The following is a 24,459-nucleotide window of genomic DNA, read 5'->3' as shown; positions in this document are numbered from 1 at the left end:
TTTCTATTCCGAGTGGTATTGTACCGTGTTAGCCTTCTACTTTGACAGTTAGGACAGCCGTGTCAGGCCTGTAGACGTTACCGTTCGTGAAACGTTTGGACTAGCATAACTATCACAGCGGGTCGGTTATTGGTACGTGCGTAGTCCCTATCTTCTATCTCAGTTTCCATGCTTCGGGACAGGTCAACTCCGCCCCTGAATCGAAAGACGTCTGTGATTGGCTTTACGTGGGCTCATGACGCCTCCGAGTCTCCACCTAGTGTGCTCGCGTGCTTCAAACTGTTGCTTGTACATTAACAATGGTGCGAAAACACATCTCGGAGACGACTTACTGAGAGCACGTTTGTATGCTTTTGAACGCAGACGGGTAAGATATTTGCTTTGACTAAATGTGTGAATCGGCTTTTCTGCCTGCTTCCGTGCCTGCGCTGCCATGGTGTCCGTGGTCCGTGCCATGGTGTCCGTGCCTGCACTGCCATGGTGTACTTGGGTGGTCATTTCATCGCAACACATGCGGACATGGCGCGCTCCCAAAGGGATACCCCCATGCTAGCCTGTGACTGCCCATGCGCAGCCATGCTTTGCCGGAGATAGTGTTAATTAACAAGTGTATCTCCCTAAATACAGCGGAGCTGCTGTGTTTGCGAGCAACCCTGTGAGACCACGTGTCACAAAAGAACGACGGAACGGGCGGAGGGAAGAAGGGACGACGATGGCGAGCAGATGATGTGATGTGATATGATAGAAGAAGAAGAAAGAAAAGGGGGTGTAGAGGAGGTGGTGTCCCTCTACATGAGTTCTGACCGGCACCGTCCTAGCGTGAGGCCACGCACATCTGCCCGCTGGGACATTCCATCATCGCCGGTCAGGACTCATGTAGAGGAACACCACCTCCTCTACATTTGGTGACTCGAACAACGAACACCATGTTCGGCGTAATTCGGCCATTCACCATCCTAAATTTTTCGGCAAACCAGCAGTGAACCACCCTCCAGCAGGCAAGGCGCACCGGGACCACTGTTCCACCGGGGACTCGCAGGGAGACAACAGTAAGCTGACTTTACGGCCTCCACCTGCTTCATGATGGTCCTCCCCGGCACTTCTCTGGCGACAACCGGCATTCACGCTGCCGTACCGGTCGCGGTACTGTCGCCCACTCAGCAACTCACTCACTCAGCAACAATCAACGCTCGGCAGCAATCACCCAGCGCACTCAACAAGGGCTCAACGCACTCAGCTGACACTCAGCACAATCAGCAACCACTCAACCACCCAACCAATCGGCATTCACATCTCATCACTGGAACCCACCCGGATCGCAGCACTCTTGTTCCCGCCATCCCGCTGCTGCAGCATCAACAGCCACAAGCACAAGCCGTATGCCCAGCCGTCCACTATCTATGAGCCGTCATTCATTCTCCTCTTCGTGGTATCGACGCGAATCTCAACCGCATGCACAGCTCCGCGTCTGAGGGGGGGGGGGGGGAGTGATGTGGCGGCCCGGTGACGACGATGACGACGTGCCTCTGCTGCCACGCGCTACGGCGTTGGCACAGCAGCTCTACCGGCACCGTCCTAGCGTGAGGCCACGCACATCTGCCCGCTGGGACATTCCATCATCGCCGGTCAGGACTCATGTAGAGGAACACCACCTCCTCTACAGGGGGATTTAAGTCACGAGAACGTCAGACTGGCTACCCCAGACCACTTAGCCGAAGTTACTTGAAATAAAATTAAAAGGAAAGGGAGAAAACCCAGTAGCTGCGGGGGAGGGGGGAGACAAGTATCCCGAACTAGTGGGAACACTTGTCACGAACGAGGGACCAGGGACCATATTTTTTCTTCGTGTTCGCGCCGCAAGAAACTGTGGCTACGGACGGCGTATACATGTGACAGACGTAGAGAGGGCAGTGTCAGGAAGGAGTGGGGGACAGGGGTGTTAGTAATGCGTCGACCTCATTGGGAACTGTGCCGGCATTCGTCTAGACAGTCTTCGGGAAAGCCAGGGGTAAACCCCAGACAGCACAGCCGGTGGTAGGATTCGAACCCACCATCTCCCAGTCTGCAGCACGACCTCGGTTACCACCGACGAGGTTGTATTTACGAGCAGATGCAATCTTGCTGCGCTGTCATAATGGAGTAAGGTGTTAGTAAAGCTTAGTAACTTGGTAACTTAGTAAGCTAGCAACTTGGAGCTTGCCAGGTACACACCTCGACTACACACCTCGACCACGTTAAAACTCTGGTGCGTCTCACAGTCGCCGTCTTTCTGTGCGCCATAACTGATGAGTGCTAAAAACGCGCTCTCTTGGAACAATTCGGCTAGTGCCGGTGAACGTTTTGTGACAAGTCTGTACTACAACGATAAACAAACTTACGTTTGGGACTTATAAACATATGTTCAACGTGCAGCCAAAGAGCCTAGGCTACTTTTTTTTTTTCACTTAATACTTTACTGGCTTCGCACTGGGCTTTCAGAGGTGAGTTTTTCACCCTGACGGTAGGACATCACGTTCCACGTGACCTTCCGCCGCCATTCGCTCAAACGTCGCCCACCTACGCATTGCTGATGAAGGCCCAATAAGGCCGAAACAGCTGTCCAATGCTGGTGTGGCGACGTTTGGGACTTATAAACTTACGTTTCTAGCAGTCCGACGTGAAATTCTTTGGTGCGTCACCCATTTTCGGCTTGCAGACGATATGCAGCAGGCAATGTTGTCTGCCGTGAAATTCTTTGTTGATGGGTGTGCGGAGGGACGGGGGAGAGTGTGGGGCAGCCGGGGAGATGGCTCCTCGGGGCCCGGGCCATCTCAGGGGTCCGCAGGACCCAAGGTACCGATAAGACCCAATCATATAAGGAAGAAACACTTGAATGTGGTATCGAGACGCGAGGAGTGGTATCGAGACGCGAGGAGGGGTCTCGGACATGACCCATACCTGGGGCCCCTAATTTCTCTAGTCGGCCGTACCTGTGCGCACCAAGCGCCCGTGACAGTCTGCGTCTACACTTACGGTGTGGTGTATGCGAGAACGCGCCTTACAGAATTCGAACGTCCGCCCCCCCCCCCTCCGCCCCCGTAAAGGCATTAAAGTATAGAAATTCGAAAGGAAGACGAAGCCACAGACATTTCTCATGATCACTGTTTAGGTTGCGCATTGAAAAGAGCCGCGATTGTGTACAAGGCTATGTGCGTACGAAGCGTCATGAACACAGCGTGGCGCGCAAGACAAGACGAGGAGCCATGTTTCCAGCAGTACAAATTACATACCGTATGTACTACTGACGCACCTTTTACTCAGGGACCTAGTGCCATAGAGGCCGCGGTTAATAAATGGGGTAAGTTAGTTCTTACTTTCCTTTATCTCGCAGTCATTCCGTTTTTCCCGAGCGGCGATCCGGCTGTGAGTGAACACAAGGTGCTCTTGACACATCCCTTTGCTCTCACTTGCGACGCTATGGGTGTCCCCTACCCGTCGTTCGCCTGGTATCAGGATGGCATTCCCCTGCCCTCTGACGTCTCGACTAACGTCATTAGCAACCAGCTCCACATCATGTCGGCAAGCGCAGGTGCTACGGGTCGTTACTGCTGCGAAGCGAGCAACGTTGCAGGATCTACGCAGCAGTGCTTCAATGTCACAGTACTAGGTGAGTAACCATGTGAGCTATACAGTAAGGAAGTGCGCGAGCTCAAGCTTGTTCGAAAGATCGGTCTAGCAGGCGGGCCAGGCCACGTACCGTATTCCTTTGGCGAGCCGAGGTCTGCCCGACATTGCGGGCCAGGGCGAGACCCGTACATTCACTGGCCTCGATTGGGTCCTGGCCTGTGCTATGTCTATGTTAATCTTACATCGTCTTCGACTTCAGCCACGGTCAACTATTATAGCGCGCTACTCTGTCGTTGATGAGTCGGCTGGGCAGCTTATAAATTTATCTGACTGGAGCGAGGTGTGGAGCTGTCGGACTGGGCCCCAGAGGATATTTTTGAATGGGTAGTCGGACCCGGGCATAAGGATACGGTCCGTGCAGTGATCTAACCTACACACTTTAAAAGCAGGTCTTTGCCACAACGTAGTTGTAGTTGAGACAATGAGACACAGAAGGAAGAATGCTGCACAACACAGTTGAATTCGATACAAAAAAGGGCTTGGAACACACACACACACCGATCTCCAGACAGAGATGCTACTATTACCTGTGACCGGAAATCGGTTCGAGTCTCACTGCTCGTGCGTTTTCATCGGTTTCTATCCTCATCACGTGCGAACGCTCTGATATCGTTGTCTTCTAAACTTTGGGCGCGGCAGCTATCGAGCGGAGGGAGCGTGCTTCTTCTTACTAAGCGGTGTCACTCGTCTTCCGGAGCGTGACGCTCATGATAAACTTCACGGTCCAGATTGCAGGTTGGAGCGCGTAAGTGCATATCGTGGTCACGGCTCTGAAAGGCCGTTTCCTAAAGGCACCTGGGTACACCGAGCGTGTTGGGTGGGGCCACTACTTGACGTGCTCGTAGAAAACGAAAGGAGTACGCCCTTTAAATTGGCCCAAAATGCCGCAAAACTAGCGTACTCGTCTTCAGCTATGTCCAGCAGATGCAGCGATATCGACCTGGACGCTGGTTCACCTCTGGTGTGTAATACGATGAAGATATGTTTTTGGAGTGTATTTACTGTTCCGTTTAGCAGGGACCAATTATCATAATGTATGCGCTCTGAAGATGCAAAACTGGTACATAGTGCGAAACAGGTAAACGATAACGGATAACATCAGATATCGATAACGTGAACAATCCTTCTTTCTTCTTTATGTGTGCGTTTGTAAGTCCACATCATCATTTCGCAAGAATGATAAAAATTGAGATTCCCTCCTGTACAAGCTTGAAAATGTACTTTCCTCCCGTGCTTAAGTTAATTTGACTGGTCCGAAAGTGGTGATATCATTTCGCCCCATCTGGAAAATAAGCTTTTCGTTTGAAGGCCTTTCGCGCATAATTTTTCAGGTCCTTCAACTTAGCTTACAGCGACGGACGAAACAGTAATTCGAATATTGATCCCCAGTGATACCAAAATTAACTTTTCAAGTAAGCGATAAGACTAGTTGGCGTTAATTTTCCGAAATCGCCGTTTTAGCGCTTTGCTTCCGCAGATGGCACACGCTATGAAATAAGGGTGCCATTGGAGTGTAACCTCCAGCACATACACCCTGCAGAACACCTAGTACAGCCGAGCATGAGTGAACGGTGTTACAGAACGCCCTTGTACACCTCGCCGCCGCAATGTACACCGTAGTTCTAGTGAGCGGTGTTACAGAACGCTTTTTTTTTTCTTTTTCGAAGTCACCTGAAGTTCGATGGGAATTGATGTTCTGAGTCTGGAGCACCTTCCTTTTTTCACCTGAAGTTAATCAAAGTGATGTTTTATTGTAATTATACCATGCAGGAATAACTGTTAATGAAACATTTTATTATGTATGTGATAACGAAATACGAAGGGTGCATTAAACCATTGACAAAAGTGCCGCAGCGCGGGAAGTTACCGTCAGTCACAAAACGTAATTTCACAGCGAAGCATCACCTCGCTCCCACAAGTGCAATCGTGCAGCTCGTCCCTGTAGGCCCCGCAGAACGACATCGATGGAAGTAGACCGTTGTCTTGTGGGGCAAAATCTGTTGTCTCAATGGGGTTTTTTCTGCCCTACTTGAGTGTCTTCTCTGTTTCCTCCTCAACAGTGCCACCGCAAATCTTCGAAAGCAACTTCCCGATCTCCATCTCGTCCGTATCATGTCACCCCGTTGCAATGGAATGTCCCGCAACCGGCGTCCCACAACCATCCATCGTTTGGTATAGATCGGGAAGTGAAGACGTCCTCCTGTCTGAGGAAAAGGTGCTGAAACTACCAGATGTGCAGCCGTCGGACACGGGAAGCTACACGTGCAAAGCGACTAACGAAGTGGGAATCGCGTTGCAGGAGTTTGTCTTATCGGTGCTAGGTGAGTTTGTGATAGTATGGCTTCGTCCGAATAAAAAAAGGGGGGGGGGGTTGTGAAAGCACTATACCAAGTAGCTCAATGTACTGAAAGTCCGGTGCAATGGGGGTGGACGGTATGTGTCTTATCAATGTTCTTTAGTTTCACGGATCTGTTCAAGGCCTTCCACCTACCAGTCCACCCCCCATTGAATTCGACTTGTTTCAGTACATTGCGCGCTGCTTGGGATCCTACTTTTACTTACTTACAAATTACTTCAGAAATCGTGGTGGTTGTCTACTGAATGTGAAAACTAGTGCGAGGCCAATGCCGTCTCCCGTTTGGGAGCTATTACGCGCGGAAAATCTGGCACGATCATCTCGAGGACGATACCCGGTTTGGCACTGCGCTGTGCCTGCCATGAACAAGATGCCACTATTCGTAAGGTGCTAGTGTTCAGGCACCCTAATCATGTGCATTGCGTGCGAGGGAAGTTGCCGATATATTATGCACGGAGCTTGGTTGGGAAATATAGGACCTGCTGTCTTCTGCATACAAGAATTGCTAGAACTCCTAGGTAAAAAAGGGCGCAAGACTGTCAGTCCTCTGTTCGTGAAGAAATCTCCAAGAGCTTCGATGGTAAAGAGCTGCAAAACCCTGCGTTGGCCCGAGGACCAAGCGGCGCTCTCGAGCTCAAAGGACTAGAGTGTTTTATGAAAGCACATGATCTGTAAATGCTCTTATAAAAAGAGCGTGCACTGGAGACAAGTTAAGGATATTGAATATTTCCACAACTCAGTATACAGGCGGCGCATTAAACCCATGTATAGTTATAGTACCTCACCTTCTTTAGTGGTTTGAGGCACGCTGGCATGGCAATAAGATACGTGAAGACAAAATGCTAAATCAGTATATCTGCGTGACACAAGGAGTGCTGGCCTATGGCTGAGCCAGCTCACCTCAAGCTGTCCTACATGATAGGCATGCGCCGACGGACGTACCAGGTGGGGAAGATTTGACTGGTTCAAGTGTGTGGGGGGAAGTTAAAATATCCGGAAAATGAACGCGCACAGGTTTCTCAAGGGGTGCAGTTGTTTTGTGACAACGACAACGGGCTCTAAAAGCCACATCGAGTCGCATCCCATGAATCAATCCAACCTTTTGACAAAGACCAAATACACGTAATCTCGTGACTTCAACTGGGAGGACAAAGTCCAAGAAAATTATTAACATCACATTTAGAAATATAGCATGTCGTATAAGAGAGTCGTTTCCCTTTTGCAGTCCCGCCGAAAATTCGGCGTTTCAGCAAAACGAGGAGAGTAGCGGCAGGGGAGAGGCTCGCCCTGGAATGCATAGCCGACGGCTATCCGCCTCCCAGCTTCACCTGGTCGTGGGACGGTCCCTTCACCCTTCGTCGGACGTTTCCCGTTCTGTCCTTTGACGAAGTTACCAAGGAACATGAGGGGGAATACACTTGCGTGGCTGCCAATGAAGCTGGCACCGATCGAAGAACAGTCGCTCTGCTCGTATCTGGTAAAGTCTTTTCTCGCAAACCTGGAGACAGACGTGATGTTTAATGCCTTTACAGTGCCACCGACGATACAAAGTAGCAGCGAAGATGTCGCGACGAGTCTCGGACAGCCCGCTATCTTGACCTGTAACGCCGTGGGAGACCCGCATCCAAATGTCACCTGGTACAAGGATTCTGAGGTGCTGAAGGATGATAGCGAAGGTAAAGCTTTTCATTCAGACGAGCAGGGATCGCGCAGAGCGCGTGCGTGGTTATAAATGTGAATGTTGCTGCTTGAGAAGCGCTGGTAATACGCTTTGCAAGTAACCGAGCCTTCTGCGCACATCTCCTCTCCATATTTTTCTTTTCCAATCCAATCCAATCCAATCCTCTCCCGGTTACTCCACTCGGGAAGCCCTATTGGCTACGGCGGCGCCCTCCCTCTTCCCTCTCACTGCCTCCTCTCATGCGCAGAGACCCATTTGCACAGCGTATATAAAACCCACGCAGATTTGTTGTTTTGTTTCGTGGAGTGTGCGTACGTTTGAGTTACATAGTTTCTTCGTAGTACCAAATAGAGATTTTAGAAAATGAATGTCACTCGAGCGACCATACACAACGAATTCTATCCTGCACAGAAACAAAATTCCATGAAGACATAAAACAGCACCATAGAGTAATAAAAATACAGGCGAAGCAGTGCATGACAGTGAAGCAGGGTGACATGATGGCGTGCTGTCTTTTGCGCTCACAAGGTACAAGCACCTTAGCGCGACTGACGCTAATCTGGTACGCGGCAGTGCCTTACAGACCTATCCCTATATCTCGCCAGATACAGAACAAATATTCCTGAGTTTAAAGAAAAAGATATCCAGATAAACCAATGATGCTCGAAGCAGGGCGACACTGGAAGCCCTCAAGTCGCTGCCATGACGTAACAAGGCAACGGGCTCTCATCGTCACTGATGCGCTGCTGCATCACGGAGTGAACTTTACCTCGCTTATTCGTTTTACTTTATCTCGCTTATTCGAACTTTACCTCGCCTCTCACGGGCTCTGCACTCTAAGAAAATAAGGAGTGAAACGGTGAGTAATCGCAGCTTCAACTCCCCTAGTCTGCAATTGCTCCCCATTTTAATCCCCTAACACGACATTTACTCCCGACATTTACTCCCCAGGACTGCAAATTGTCACTGAACTTCGCGAATGGTCCCCTGAATGCAACGGTCTACGTAAATATGTGCCCTCGGTCAATTTGAACGGCATCAGGCTGTATAACTCAGCCAACGTTGCAATTTTCCAGCCACACAGAGTAAGAAACAGTTAGCGCATCTTTCTTCGCAAATTGTGCACTATGTATGGCGCACGATTTTATATCACTCGATATATCACGGTTGACAGTTTGCTTCAAAGTATTTTCATGCATGTACACGAATTATGTACCTGGGACTCTTACAACAGCCCGTGAAATGGAGTCTCCACTCTGTAACATTCATTTACTCCCGAAAGGGACTATTTTTTGTGGCAATGCATTTAGTCCCCAAAAGGAGTAAAAGTACTCCTTTTTTCTTAGAGTGTGTGAAAGAGTTGAGCGATTTCTAGGATGCCATAGACTGATCACCGACATGTCTTTCTCTCGCCCAGTACACATCTGCTACGGTTATTGTTCAAAAGCAAGATGTTCAATTGTGCAAGTGCGTACGGTATTTCTCGCGCAACACACCGCATGCATTCGTAAACAAAACGAAACAAAAATTATGAAAATTATGCCTTTGAGCAGCACTACACTGTTAAAACAGAACTTCACCACATAGCACGCTCCTAACCAACCATCATACCAAATGATATCATTCTGTGTCATGATTTGTTCAAAACAGGGGGGAGGCGCCTATCTGGGACAAGATAATCTGTCCCAGATAGGCGCCTCCTCTCATTTTCAACAAAGCAATGCACAGAATGATATCATTCGGTATGATGGTTGGTTAGGAGCGTGCTATGTGGTGAAGTTCTGTTTTAACAGTGTAGGACATCCAGCACTCATCATGGAAGTATTATTGAGGGGCTCTGGTACTGAATAATAACTTTATCCGCAGGTTAACGGCGCAATGAAGTGACATTTAGCAATGCTCGAAACCCTGCCTTGTTTGCCAAGCTGTCCACCAGGAGTCACTATGCTAAATATTTTCGCTCTGCGGTGCGTTACAGCTGCGGAATGGATTTATAAAAACAGTCTGAGAAAGCAGCCGCCGACGGCCTACACGATCCTCGCGTGACGTGAAGAAGGCTTCGTGCTTTTTTTTCTTTGTTCTGTCTACGCAAACTCACGCGTTTACATGCTTATACATGCTCGAGTTGTGCTGCTGTAGGTCACTGGTCACGTGCGGGGGAACACAATGAGCCATGACGTCCTCTCGTTCTGCGATGAGCTCTTTTCACGAGGGAAGCATTTTTGAAAGGCGTGAAGAACCTCGGAACAGCAGGGGATGTTTATACACTCTAAAAAGAAAAAGTAGAACTTTCTACCCGTGAGGGTAGAATTGCGTTAAAACCCGAATTATACCCAGAGGAGTATAACTGCAAGCGTAAAAACGTTTCTACCGGTACAATTAGTAGTACAACAGTTCAAATGTTATTATACCATAATTATGTATGCTGTTTGGGGAAACCTGGCAGTTCGCATAGCACGAATCCATCCATCCATTGGAGTGCAGGTTCAGCCGCTAGGGTTACCAAGTAGTATAGGCGACGTGACGTTTGTCTTCATGTGCCGCGGGATACATACGGTGCCGGAAGCAATGTTTACCTCCCTACACTCCTACCGTCCTCGGCCGGGTTTGAACCTGCGACCTTGCCCTCAGCAAGCCAACACGTTACCGACTGAGCTACCGAAGCCTTCCTTTTCTTTTTTTTTCGCCCAGAAGAAAGAAACCACCGAGGCCGGCGTTGTACCTAGAGTCACTAAATAGAGGTACAGAGTACGGCATTCCTTTTCTACGCCGGAGCCGCCGTTCGGTGTCCGTGATTGGGCCGCTCGTGTCACGTGGTTTCTCCTTCCAAGAACGCGCCGTCCACGTTGAGTCACCTCCATCCAAAACCGGTTTCCTGGGTAGCGAGCTGGCTCGACTGCGCGGCGTTCTCCGGCGGAGAAGGGGGAGATTGGCATCCCGTTGCTAGGCGACGCAGCCGCGCCGGACCCAAGATGGCGGGCTCGCACGCCGGCGTGACTCAGTGTCGACACTCTGCTCCCTTTTTAGTGACTCTAGTTGTTCCCTCCCATGCCAACTGCGGCCTTGCTTGATAGGTAGAGAGAGGCCTGGGGAAAGAGACGCTCCCGCTTATACCCAGAGAGGAGAACGCGCGCGCCGGTTCAACGCGGCCCGTACTAATACTCTCGTTGGCCAGTGAGGGCAGCTCACTGGTAGAAAATTAAACCTTTTTTTCTTAGGGTGTAGAGAGAGTTTGACCATTAGGAGGAGAATAACTTGAAGCACGTCATAAGACGTCACGGAATGAACCACCTCCATGGCTGTGGCAACGCCATCTAGATACAGAAGGCCTGCTCGTTGCCTCCTCTCCCTTCTTCGCTACATGGACATTAAGAGTCAGAATTCGTCTGCTACTGCGATTCACCGTTCTGTAGAATTCAAGAACTCGCAAATGACTGCAGCTCACCTGGAACCTGCAGACCTAAATATTTAGACAAAAAGCGCAAGACGCGTTTCAGAAAATCAGTTTTGAGAAAGATTGCGACCATTTTGCGCTTTATTTCCCAGTTTTCCCATTTAGTACACGGGACGTTCGGTCGCAGCTCGCAGACGACGGTGGTTCGTCTTCATGACACGACCGCTGAAGGCACATTCGTGATTGGCTGCCGCCGCTGCAAACATGGTCCTGATTTGCTGACTCTTAATTGTTACGTCACGTCGACGAATAAGCAGGCTTTCTCTATCTAGGTGGTGTTGGCTGTGCTCTATCGTTGTCCCGTCGTAAGCCGGTCGCCGACGCCATATTGATGGCTATCCTCTTCTACGATACAAGGAGGCAAGACACGCCGTCGTCCTTGAACTCTTTCAGTTTCGCAACACAGCCCCCTTATTCCTGTAGGTTACATGCAGCGCAACCACAAAGCTGTCGACCAACCAGCACACGGCATCAAAATGGCGCGCACCAGAGGGCTGATAAGCGGATTCCGCATGGATTCAGGCTTTTTTGGCGGCACAACGACATCTCTGTCGTCTAAACGGGCTAACCATTGAGGCGGCAAAACCAGAATGATCAAACCACATCTTCCTAAATGGCTCTGCGGTGCGGAGTCCTCGCGCGTGCTCTGTGGGCCACCTGCGCTCATCATCTTTTGGAGCAGCTCATTGTATTCGTCGCAGTACGCAACGCAGCGAAAAACAAACTATTTTTGGGGTCACCTCTGTACTCCTTTAACACAATACCGAAGAAAGATGAACAATACTTACATCCGGAAAGAGCCACTGATACCTTTTCCTATGCGTGGAGTTTACGCCATATAATATGTTTAATGTTTGTTTGTTAACTAGTTTAATAAATTCAACTAAAAGTCTGCTCGCTTTCGGTCATATCTCCCTTGACTAACAAGTTCTTTTTTTTTTATTCTTTTTCCATTCCAGTGTACGAAATCCTTCCGAACGGGCTGTACATCTACAAGGCGTCAACATCTGACAGCGGTAAATACGTGTGCACGGCAGAGAACGGCGTAGGAGTTGCTCATGCCACCAGGAAACTGCGTGTTTTGGGTAAGCAGGACTGGAATAGACGACTTCAGAAAATCACAGAGAGCTTAGCGCTAGAGTCACTAAATAAGCTTCGCTTCAGAGTATCGACACTGAGGTCCTAGGGAGAGCGGGGGCGCCATCTTGTTTCCGTACCACACCGGTATCATCCCCACTTGAGGATCAAAGACGGTTAACATAATGCTCCCTGTGAGATAGAGAAGCGTGTGTGATTGTTGCGCGATAATCCATGTATTGTCAACCACAGCGTCCCGAGGATGCCAAGGTGAGCTCAAGGCCATCAACTGCTGCTCGCAAACGAAAAGAGCATTTCACCCGCGCACGATAGGTGGCATCGTGCGCTAAAGTGCGCCAGAGCCATTTATAGGGAGAGTTTGGCCATTCTTTGATCTTTTGCCGCCTCATGGGTGGAGCCTATTTTGACGTCAGAGTCATCGTTGCGCCGCCCAAAAAGCCTGAATCCGAGCGGAATCCGCTTATCAGCCGTCTAGTCCGCGCCATATTGATGCTGTCCTCCAGCTAGCCCACAGCTTCGTGGTCGCGCTGAATGTAATCTACAGGAATAACCGGCTTATGACCCACTCGCGCCAGTGATAACGGTGGCTTTGTTGCCGAACTGAAAAGAGTTCAAGGACGAAAGGCTTTCGAAGCAAGAAGTTCGCACGTGTCTTCTCTCCGTGGATTGTAAACAACGATCAGCATCAATATGGCGTCGGCGACCAGCTGACGACGGGACAACAATAGAGCACGACGAGGGAGGTCATTCAGCCGTGACGTCGCATGACGCGCTTTAAGTTAGGCTCCTCCTAATGGCCAAACTCTCCCTATAAACGGCTCTGAAGTGCGCAGTGCGTGTGCGTGTGGATAGCGTGACACGGAAACAAGATGGCGCATGCTCGCTCTTGGAACTCAGTGTCGATACTCTGAAGGGTAGCCTATTTAGCGACTCTACTGAGCATCGCTTCGACCGATGGGAACATGCTGGTAACAAAGGAGGAGAAGGTCTTCAAGCAGTTCCGATTCCTCCTCTCTCGGCCGATTGTTCACGAGGAGTCAAGGTCAGGGGAAAACGAAACGTGAAGGTCTGTTCATTCCATTAATCTCCCAGGATGCAACGCGCACGCAAGGAGGATTGGGATTTTAGGAAATTGTCCATTATCGTCTACAGCCCCGAGCACAGATTACATGAAACAACGTAACAATAATAAATAACTTAATGTATAAAAATAATTCCATCCGATGAATCGAGTTTGTCAGACTGGAACGAAAGTGCAATAGAAACAAGAAAATAACGTGGATAGTACGTTTGTCAGAAAGAAGGTCGACATGATTAGGGAGGTACATTCTGAAAATGGTTAAAACACGTTCCTTCATTTTTTCTCTCTAAAGTTTGATACGGCTCGCATGTGGGGTGAAGCTTTATTCGCACCTATCGGAGATCTCGCAAACTTTTTGTGGCATGCGCGGCAGACGACATACGCGTTTCTAGGTTAAGGAAATCTGTTGCAGGCAAGTACACTTTCCAAGAACCACTTAAAGAGCAAAATAAATTAGTTCACTAAACAGCTGGCTTAACGTGTTGTTTGTCACACCCAAGACTCACGTCACCAACACATAACACCGGCAAGACGTGACGCCGTTTTAATAACCTTAGGTTATTAGAACAGCGATCTCTAAAACGTTACGTTCTCTAAAACGTTATTCTGTCTGTCAAACGTAAGTCGTTTATATGACCCTTCTCGCTAAAATGTAGCGAACTCAACTGAAATATATCCAAAAAGAAAGTTATCTAAAACGAGTCTCGTATACATGTTTTGATCAGTGCTAAACGCAGCATTTAAAGTAGCACAGATGACCATTCAAAGTATTTTCAGCTTGAGACGTCTGATGAAAGTAAGTGCGTCAATCTGTCGAATAGCACAAAATAGTTTGGTGTATGCAATTTCTTTCCCACTAAAAGTCTAAACGCACACAAACGCAGCCGCTCGTGTTCACCAACGACTCGCCACACGGGGTGTAATGAGGAGGAGAAGGACGATGATGGCACAATGTCAGCGCGTTCCGGTTCGCTGGTCAGTCGGGGTTTCTAGCCAGAAAACCAGTATCCTCCATGCACAGAGAGATTAGAATACGCTCTGCAAGTAGGTCACGCTTCAGCGCAGCTCCTCAGTTCCCCACTTCCCTCAGCCTCTCACGTAACCTAACGCGGCACATGATTGGCCGCCCTTCGGGCACAACAAAATGGACGCGGAGAGACCTCGTGCATCGGTTCACTTGGGAAGGAAGCAACGAAGTAACCGCAACCACAACATCGAGCACGTTGGATACTCCGCGCCGACCGGTGGACGCGTGGAGGAACGCTGTCCCATGGGTTATCCGCCCATTTTTCCCTCTCCTGCGCTGAAGTTCAACTTGCACAGAGTATTCGGGAATGAAAGGGTGACCCTGTGCATGGACGATTTCGTTGTTCCTCCGGGCATAGGTGGATAGGGTGGATAGGGCATAGGTGGATGTGCATAGGTGGAATAGCACCACCGTTTGGGCGGCGAAGTTGGAGGTGCGTAAATTATACGAGTAAACCCTCTAGTATTCTGGAACTTTCGCGCTATCGACGGAACCGTCACCCAGACGGTCCAGTTAGTGCCAACAAAGAGCAAGTGTCGTATAATGAATATGTGGGAGTACACTCTAAAAACGGAGCTTCACACACACGTAGCACACTCCTAGCCAACCGTCATCCCGAATGACAAAGTTCTCTCCCTTGATTTGATGAAACCGGGGGCGTACGCCATTTTTGTGGCAATTATGTTTTCCTAGGTTTTTCTCAGACGCACAGTTCCCTTAGACGTCGGCCCAGGACGTGGTGCTGGGGAAAGTGCTTGCCGTTGTCGGCCTCACAGATGTGGGCAACGTCACGACTGACGCCCCTGGCCACAAAAATGGCGTACGCCACCGCTTTCCGCACATCAGGGGAAAGGACGATGTCACTCGGGAGGATTGGTTGGCTAGGAAGGCGCCATGCATGTGGTGAAGCCAAACTTTTTTAAAAATTTTCTAGAGCGTAGGCTCGAAATAAATCGAACCTTGTTCTTTGCTCGTCTTTTTTGTTGCGCCAGCAATTTATTTATTTATTTGTCTGTTTCAGAGCCTCCGGCTATTTTAACACATTCACAGGATGAGAAAGCTGTAATTCAAGGGCATGAAATCTCTTTGACGTGCAAAGCGCACGGTAATCCGCCCCCGATGGTGCGATGGGTTCACAATGGAGCGCCCGTGAACGCGTCAAGTTCGAGGTCCGTCACCACCGCAACCGTACTGCCCGCCGCAGTACGTTTCGAATAGTCACGAGAACCGAAAATAACGAGTCCCGCGTTTCATTTCCCAAATATTGCAGGGTTATTTTAGTCAACGACAAAGAACTGCAAATTCCCTTTGCCCAGCCCGAGGACACAGGAGAGTACAAATGCGTGGCTGAGAACGAAGCCGGATCTGACACCAGGACGACGTTGGTGAAAGTTCACGGTAAGCATATTTACAGTGGGCACTCTGAATATTCTGCCCTGCTAATGTGGGGAGAGGGGAGAGGCAGGGACCGAGCTTACCGAAGCATTTCGAGCGTCCGTAAAGTGATGACACACGAGGACCGTGGCAACCTGGTGGGCGAGTACAAGTGTTTAATGACTGTAGGTACAAGTTGCACAGACACGCCGTCTTCCGCGAGGGACGTTAAATGTGGTGTGCCCTGCGTCGAGATTTCGGCGAACGTTAAAGAACCCTCGAGCGGACAAAATTAATCCACAGACCCGACGTCTGTGGCGTCCTCATGATCGCAGTTGTCTCGAGACGTAAGGCACGGAATATTAAATATTGTAAGATGATATATATACCGGGTGTTTCAGTTAAATCCCCGGGCTAAATGATTCGCGAACGGGTGCACCAATCGACGAACTTTCTTTTTTATGAAGTATCTGTGCAATACCACCTACAAGCTGCGCACTGTGTCAAATGAATGAAATTATGAAAATAGTTTGAGAAAAAATGTGACGGGTGCAGAGGATATCAATATCTCTGTTCCAAGTAACTACAGAGTCGTACACAATCCGCATAAGAAATATGGGAGAGAACGCAGATTTGAAAGTTGTATAAAATAAGTGCAACTGGACGATTACAATAATGATGCACGGACCGAGCACGGTGACATCTTCGATGGGGTCTGTCTGCTATCACGAAATTCCATGGTGTATATACAATAAATTAATAGTCGAAAAGCGGGGTGGTTTCAGATGAGGTGGTTAGTATAGTTCTTTCCGTTCCCGATAGATGGCCCCACAAGGGGTACCGGCGTTGCTAGATGAGAGAGTCGGAATCTTTTCGAGTTTCGTGAAGCGATCTTTGAAATCCGATTACTAAAATGCGGTTACTGTGTCTACAGGATTACCATTCGCATTACAGTCCATTTAACTTATTGTATTGCTTTGATATGAACGATTCTCCTAAATTTAGCTAGGATTTCTTTGAATTTGCACCTCCACTGCTATTTCTCAAAGTTCCGCCGAAAATACTGAGAGACGAGAATGAAGAGAGCGAGGTGACGTCCCAAAGAGGAGCCCAAGCGACTCTGCACTGCAGCGCCGAAGGGAATCCACCGGCACATATTTCCTGGTCACGTGAAGGGGACCAAGTTGTGAGCTCTCGGGCAGAAGTGCAGCCGTCGGGGGACCTTGTCCTGATGTCTCTTCAGGTGACCAATTTGTTTCGATCACGATAACTTTACTTCAAGAGCGTTTGTTACGCCTCTCCGCGCATGATATAGCAAAGCCACTGCTCTGTTGGATGTCCTAAAGTTCTTGTCAACTTTGTTTTGGAGACCCGGGAAATCGCAGGTTCATAAAACGAGGGAGAAATACGAGGAATGTTGGTTCCAAGACGTACGGTTCAGGAAACGAGGGAATCTGTAAACGAAGGCTCGTAATTCGAGGATTATCTGGGTGTGGTGTGTTGAATGAGGGCTCAGTGGCAGCACGAATGACATCATGCTCTTTCTTGTATGCTGTGGATTACGTCGCTCTATCTCTCTTTGACGCGTCGCCGCCGGTTGCCCTGTCTACGTGCCGCCACTTACGCGTAAAAGTCGAGTTCCCCCTGTGCTTAAACAGCGTCTTGGACCTGCCACGAACGACCTATGCTCAGACTTGTACGCATTTTAAGTATTTTAACACTGTACTTAGGTATAATACTCCACGGTATTTAGTATCCTACTCGTTACAAGCAAGGTGCTCTGATGAGCAATATTATGCAACAAACTGTGTTCCGAGCGTCCAACAACTTCAAACTTTTGGAATCATGATCCATCACCACGCGTCAGGGTCTGCTTCGCTTGTGGAACTCTTAGACGACTACTGCCCTCGACAGCGTACTGTGAACGGTCCACGTTTTCTTTTTATATACATCATTTATCTCCTGTAGGTGGCTATGGCACAGAGGACAGCCTTCATGGTCATGGAACAGTCCTACAGGATTACTAAGCATTGCAGGCTGTAGCAATGTCTTGAACATAGTTCACACGCCAACAGCTTTGAAACTATATTGTGCACTCTGTTGTGCATGGCAACGTCACAACGTGCTTTGCTCTATAGACTCTTCCAGACGATGATGGCAGTGTCTTTACAGGCAGAGGACACCGGTACTTACACATGTACGGCGAAAAATTCAGCAGGCACCGATGAGAAGCTGGTCTCGCTCGTGGTCCTGGTACCACCAAGCATCATCCGGTTACCACGTGACACTGAAGTCGGTGTCGGAGACCGACTCGAGCTTGAGTGTGAGGCGGACGGAACACCCACTCCTCATATCGCTTGGATGCGGGATGACAGCGAACTGTTGAATGGTATGTCGACTTCCACATGAACTGCATGCACAGCAAAATAATGTTTAATGTGGCATACTTGAGCATGTGGACAGCATAATACCATTATTACATTCTGGGACAACGTAAGAGCTACAGTCATAGAGGTATATCTCAACCAGCGGAAAATGTAATCTGCGCAATAGGTACGGTTACATGAAGACTACAACTGAATCAATCGACCTATTGTCTGTATGTAATCCGTTGTATGGACTTAAAATAGAAGACGACATTGACTCGGCTTGGGTAGTACAGACGACAAATGTTGGCTGAACTCTGTCATGAGTTCACGACAGTCCCGTCATGTAAACCGCTTCTGATACGTGATGCCGAGTGACTACCGGATTCAGAATAGAATGGGTGGATGATGGCCAGAGGCAGAGGAAGAAGAACAGCTGGTAGAATGTAGAATGTATGTCCAAAACACAGTACATGGGTGCGTTAAGTTGGTATTCCTAGAACGTTCCCTTTCTCCCAGGTTCATTTAAAACCACCAAGGGAACTTCAGGTGCGCGTTCAGGGGTGCACCCTGCGCGCCCCTTGTTTCATGTCGGGATGCAGTGGACTTCCGGTCTATGATGCATTTTCCCGTGTACTTGCCGTTTGGCCTTAGAGATCGCGCTTGACGGGATTGGTGGGCGGCTTGAATTACACAAGGCCGACAACAGAAGGAAACTCGAGGAGTATCGCGCATGTGGGGCTCCAGACTTCCGGACAGCCTTACAAACACCGTTAAGTGGAGACACCAAGGGTACGTTCCCCTGAGAACACGGGCAAAGACGCTCGGCAGCCAGCTTAAATACGGCGGAAGTGAAAATAAGCAGCAAAGCTGTTTATCTCATATTGCGGTGTGTACCAAAACAATGCGGAATTTGACTGAGATATATGAGTATTCGTTGAAATGCCACCGTAATCGCGATATAAATTTCGGCCACGGAGCACTCTGAGCCCCTGGTGAGCATCGCCGCGCCACTGTAGCAGACCACGGAAGTGATGCCAATTTTTCGTCCCGTTGGAGTTCCTGACATTCATTTTGCCGTTGTTTTGCGATCGGAGATTGACTTGCGCGACATGCACAAACAAAGTGAAGCGCTTCCTGACTGTGCTACATCGTGTTGCCAACTTCCTTTTGGCAACACAAGTTTCAGTGGACGGAGTGTTTCTTGGACGAACGACACACGGACAGACGGCATAGATCCAGCATCAACCATCAACTGACATTTATTACAAAGACGACCCTACCGAGGCTAACCCCCAAATCCTGCCAAAGAAGGGTGACCTCATTCTCTCTAGGTGTGAGAGTCTTGCTGGTCGCATTGTTGTCTGTCGCACCTAGAGTCAGAAAATGGGGGTACAGAGTATTGCTTTTCCGCGTTTGTAGCTGCCGTTCAGAGTCCGCGATTGGGCCGGTCGTGTCACGTGGTTTTTCCTTCCCAGAACGCGCTGTCCATATTGAGTCCCCTCCATCCATCGGTTGCGAGCAGGCTCGGCTGTGCGCAGTTCTCCGGCAGAGAAGCGAAAGGTTGGCATCCATCGCTAGGTGACGGAGCCACGACGGGCCCAATATGGCGGTCTCGCTGGCCGGCGTGGCTCAGTGTTGCTACTCTGCTCCCTATTTAGTGCCTCTAGTCGCACCCTGCGTTCGACCAGAATGTGTTTCACATCTAACGTGCTCTGTTAGACTGTCTCTGTTTCCGTGGTCAAATTGGTCGTTGGCGTTCGATTGGTAATCGAGAGGTGCATAGTTCAAATCTCGCCAGTTGTCTGCCTTTTTGGATTACTGTCGCAGTTCAGTTGTTTCCGTAGGACGGGAAACGTATCGCCACGAATCCGTTCAGCCCTACTTGGAGGCAGGCAAAGCAGTACAGGTTGTGTGCTGCATATTTTGTTGACGAATGGTTCAAAACGAATCCGGATGTGCTAATTAGTCTTAGGTTGTCAACGAAGTACAGGGTGGGTGCAGATAAAGTAGCCCCACATGTTTGAACGTATGGCGTTCCCTGGTTACCACACGAACTTCCGGCGGCGCGGGATAACACATTTTTCGGATGAAAACGAACAATAAAATTGTTGGAACCAAACTCGACGTAACAGAAAAGTTATCCACGTAAACGTAGATCTCCGTGCGTCTCGATTTTCCTATCTAGAAGACAATACGGCACTTACGGCACAGTTGCGTCTAGCTACCGCTAGGGTATCAGGCTGCGTTTTGTTTCTGCGCCACTGGCACCCCCAGTGGTAGGGCGATGCAACTGTGCTCCACTGCCATGTCCCATTGGAAATATACGGAGCGAAGTTCACGTTGCTAACAATTTTATTGCACAAAGTTTGGTTACCATTTCTCGATTTGTACCATCGTGCGCCGCCGGAAGTTCGTATGGTATGCAGGAAACGTGCTATGTGCGAAAATGTGAGGCTACTTTATCTCCGCCCACGTCTGATTCCCGCTGCGGAATGAAAAAAATCACACACAGAAGAAAAACAGGCACGTATGAACCCATCTCTCATTGGAGATATCGCCTTAAGACTTGCACGAGATCTCAGAATCGAAGATTTTGAGACGTTGTTTATCCCGTTCACCTAGCAGCCGGCCATGAAATTCGAGGAACATCTGAAGTCAAGCCTGAAGTCAGCTTCTCCCGCACTGTTTTGCGACGGCGGCGCGCTCCTTGGATAATCCTGGGGCAGGCTCGTAATCTCAAAAATATGCCCACCCGTACACTGTACTCACAAAATACTTGGACATGTGGGTCTCCAAAGAGTGGAGTGCTGAAACAATTGCAAATGCAAGAAGGAGGATGATGTGCCGAAAAGCTGCAAAAGTATTTGAGGAGCAAAAATGAGTTAGCGCGATAAAAGGTTTTCTGTGATGCATCTAGATTTCAAGGTTAGAATGCGAAGGCGATTGCGGTATCTTCATTCGAAGATCATGTCGATAGAGGCTTGCAGATCTCCACGATGCCTTAGTCCAAAGTCATGTTGTGTAGAATACTAGCGTGGCTTCAGTCGAGGTTGAGGCTGAGCTGGCACACTGTTCTTTTTTATAGCCATTATTACTACTACTACTACTACTGCCACCACCACCACCACCACCACCACCACCACCACCACCACCACCACCACTACTACTACTACTACTACTACCACCACCACCACTACTACTACTACTACTACCACCACCACCACCACCACCACCACCACCACTACTACTAGTACTACTACTACACCATCACTGCCACCGCCACCACTACCACTACTACTACTACTACTGCTACTACTACTACTACCACCACCACCACCACCACTACCACCACCATCACTGCCACTACCACCACTACTACTACTACTACTACTACTACAACCACTACCACCACTACCACCATCACTACCACTACTACTACTACTACTACCACTACCACCACCACTACCACTACCACTACCACCACCACCACCACCACCACCACCGCCGCCGCCGCCGCCGCCGAACGCAACTCACGCTGGATTGAAGCGGCCGTGTTACATGCACGCTCGAGCCAGTCCAACTTTTCTGCACGAAAACTGCCAGCAGAATTCGCTGTTAGTCATGTAAACCGTGGACAGTCGACCTTAACGATTAGTCGACTGGAGACTTCAGTCTACACATCTGTCCATGTAAACGCGGCTATTGAGAGTAAGACATACGATAAGATGGTGGACGCCATGCAGACGGGGGAATCTGATTCACACGTTTTGTTTTGTTAATGTTTTACTTTTCAACACATTTCAATTGGCGCGGTTTCGCATGTGGATCTTACTTTCCTGGGGACCGTGCCGATGTGGATATTGTCGATGTTATTAGCACTCATCCTAGAGATTATGGATTCGTTTTAAACAGGGACATTGCAATGATATATCGTATGGTGCTCTTGTTTCAGACGCTGTGTTGAAGCAAGACGAAACAATGAGCATACTGTCCGTCGACCCTGTATCTCAGCAAGACGGAGGCATGTACGCATGTATTGCAGAGAACAAGGTTGGTCAGCGTAAAGCAATGGCACAAGTCAAAGTGAGAGGTGAGGTGTACTTCGCAATTTCACTGCATATATGTGACGGAGACATTGTTTGCTTCTTTAAGTGCCGCCAAAGATCCTCGAGCATCCGTCGCCTCAAAGAGTGCCCGAAAACAGCACAATTACTTTGAATTGCTTAGCAGACGGTGACCCGCTTCCTCAAGTGTTCTGGCTTAAAGACGGAAAGCAGCTGCATTTTGATGAACACTTCAGCCAGCTGCATAACAATACGCTTCTTGTACAGTTTAGTCAGGTGTGTGCTTTCTCGATTCTTTTAATAACAATGGTAATAATGATACCGTGACGTTACACAGAAGGTTTGTGTGCCCAGTGTGGCGACATGTTGGACGTGCCGCAGCCTATAGGACTGCGAATAATTTAGATCACCTGGGGTTCTTGGGGATCGCCGGAAATCTCCGGCACACGTTGTTGGAAGCAATGTTCAAGGTGGCTAAGAAGCAAGAGAGCTGGTGAAGTTGACGCATAATGTAAAACCCCGAGACCAGGGAACACGAAGGGTTCGTGTTCGTGTTGTGTCTGTCCCTTTGTGTTCCGTAGTCTCGGGGTTTTACATTCTGCATTATTGTTTGAATAGTGTTGCCAACTGTAAGATGAGACAAGTGCAAGCTTGCCCACGTCACGTTTCAAAAATAGTACTGCCCTCACTCTTTAAAACGAAGAGCAGTCCGTAGCAGGAAGGCAGGTAGTCCTCCCACGGAACTCCCGGTGCCAAACATACCCCAGAAGCCTTTATTGGGATCGCACTATGATCGCACTGCGGGATCGCACCGCAGAGTCGATCGCACAAACGAGTTACGGTGGTTTAAAGTGTTTATCAGTCTTCACCATCTATTACGCAGATTACGGACAGTGGTCAGTACAGGTGCGTGACGGCCAACAAGTACGGTGTAGCCGAAGCCGTAGCAGACGTGACTGTAACGAAAGAACCGATCTTGCTGGTGGCTCCACTGGGAGGAGTGACTGACATCGGGTCCTTGCTCACTTTGGATTGCCACGCTGTCGGAGAGCCGAGCCCCCAAGTTAGCTGGAAACTGGATGGCAGAGACGTCGTACAGGGAGGAAGGCTATCGGTGTTCCCTAACGGAACCCTCAGGATCTTGGCTGTTCAAGAGGAAGACGAAGGTGTTTACCGGTGCTCGGCTAATAGTTCTGCTGGATCGTCGTCTGCTTCAGCTACGGTCGCTGTCAGAGGTAACAATACCAGCTTCATTCTTCATTCGATGGTCGTCATTAGGTTGTTTCATATGTATTTTAATGTATAGCTTGGACAGTTGCTTATCCTCACGTAACAAGCATAAGATATACGGTAGTTGCATACCTTCACGTACAGATAAGACCGGTTGTATATCTCCGCGCACAGGAAGGAAATCTAATATAACATGGGTCGAAAGACCAAGGTCGGCATGCTATTTCATTTAAAAAAAAACGAAAAACAAATAAAAAGAAAAATAAAGCAGAGGAAAAAAGTGAGACTCCATTTAAAAAAATAAAAAGACAAAACAAAACAAAAAGAAAAAGAAAAAAATGAAGAGAAAATAAAAATAAAGCAAAACAAAAACAAATAAAAAGAAAGAAAAGAGAAGAATAAAAATAAAGCAAAACAAAACCACCACCAGAAGAAGAAGAACCTGGCAGAGTTGAGGCTCGTGTATTGTGTTGTCCCTTCTTCTGTGTTCCAGCCTCATAACATCAATTTCCATCGTGTTCAACAGATGTTGCCCGCGTCGCCCTGCCGTATGAACGTGTGCGTGAGTGAGAGAACATGTAAAAGTGGAATGAGTGAGTGGGTGCAAGTGTATGTCCCTTCAAATGACGGGACCTTGGAAGTAGTTGGGATGGGGTCTATTAGCTTAGCTCAATTGGTAGAGCCCTGGACCGGCGATCCTGAGGACATGGGTTCCAGTTCTACGGCTGGGCTGGCTAACCTTGTCAGTGACCTCCTCCTTTCACTTTACGGCAGTTTGTCTCTCCGCTTTAGAGCGAGTGCCAATGCTTGAGGAAACAACGTGACGAAGTGGCTGTCCACTCACAAGGCAGCAACGAGGGAATACATTCTGCGCAGCTCCCCTGTCTCCCTCACTCCTCTGAAACTCTCTCCCTTCTCCTCGTGAAGCAACCTCATTGGTCCCTTTTCCAAATGAGGGGTAATATTTCAAGGTGAGACCGCACACGGTTTCTCTATGGACCTATGATGGTCGACGAACACACACCTATTACTGCCTTGTTCGTGGACACTTCTCCACGT

General features: G+C 48.9%; 1 protein-coding gene across 4 annotated transcripts in view; it reads left to right on the top strand.

Annotated features, from left to right (window-relative positions):
- The window catches only part of LOC135368117 (hemicentin-1-like), a 46,205-nt gene that overhangs the window by 4,371 nt on the left and 17,375 nt on the right, over positions 1–24,459 (top strand). For all 4 annotated transcript variants that reach the window (XM_064601206.1, XM_064601205.1, XM_064601204.1 and 1 more), the window contains exons 4-15: positions 3,371–3,646; positions 5,727–5,987; positions 7,248–7,499; positions 7,555–7,698; positions 12,117–12,242; positions 15,385–15,532; positions 15,634–15,761; positions 16,787–16,980; positions 17,910–18,126; positions 22,059–22,196; positions 22,259–22,446; positions 23,054–23,405. In XM_064601206.1, coding sequence (XP_064457276.1) covers positions 3,371–3,646; positions 5,727–5,987; positions 7,248–7,499; positions 7,555–7,698; positions 12,117–12,242; positions 15,385–15,532; positions 15,634–15,761; positions 16,787–16,980; positions 17,910–18,126; positions 22,059–22,196; positions 22,259–22,446; positions 23,054–23,405 — 2,424 coding nt within the window. The remainder of the gene's footprint in view (positions 1–3,370; positions 3,647–5,726; positions 5,988–7,247; positions 7,500–7,554; positions 7,699–12,116; positions 12,243–15,384; positions 15,533–15,633; positions 15,762–16,786; positions 16,981–17,909; positions 18,127–22,058; positions 22,197–22,258; positions 22,447–23,053; positions 23,406–24,459) is intronic.

Source organism: Ornithodoros turicata, chromosome 9 (genome assembly GCF_037126465.1).
Source record: "Ornithodoros turicata isolate Travis chromosome 9, ASM3712646v1, whole genome shotgun sequence".
NCBI classification, from domain to species: domain Eukaryota; kingdom Metazoa; phylum Arthropoda; class Arachnida; order Ixodida; family Argasidae; genus Ornithodoros; species Ornithodoros turicata.
This window is presented reverse-complemented; position numbering and strand designations above follow the sequence as displayed.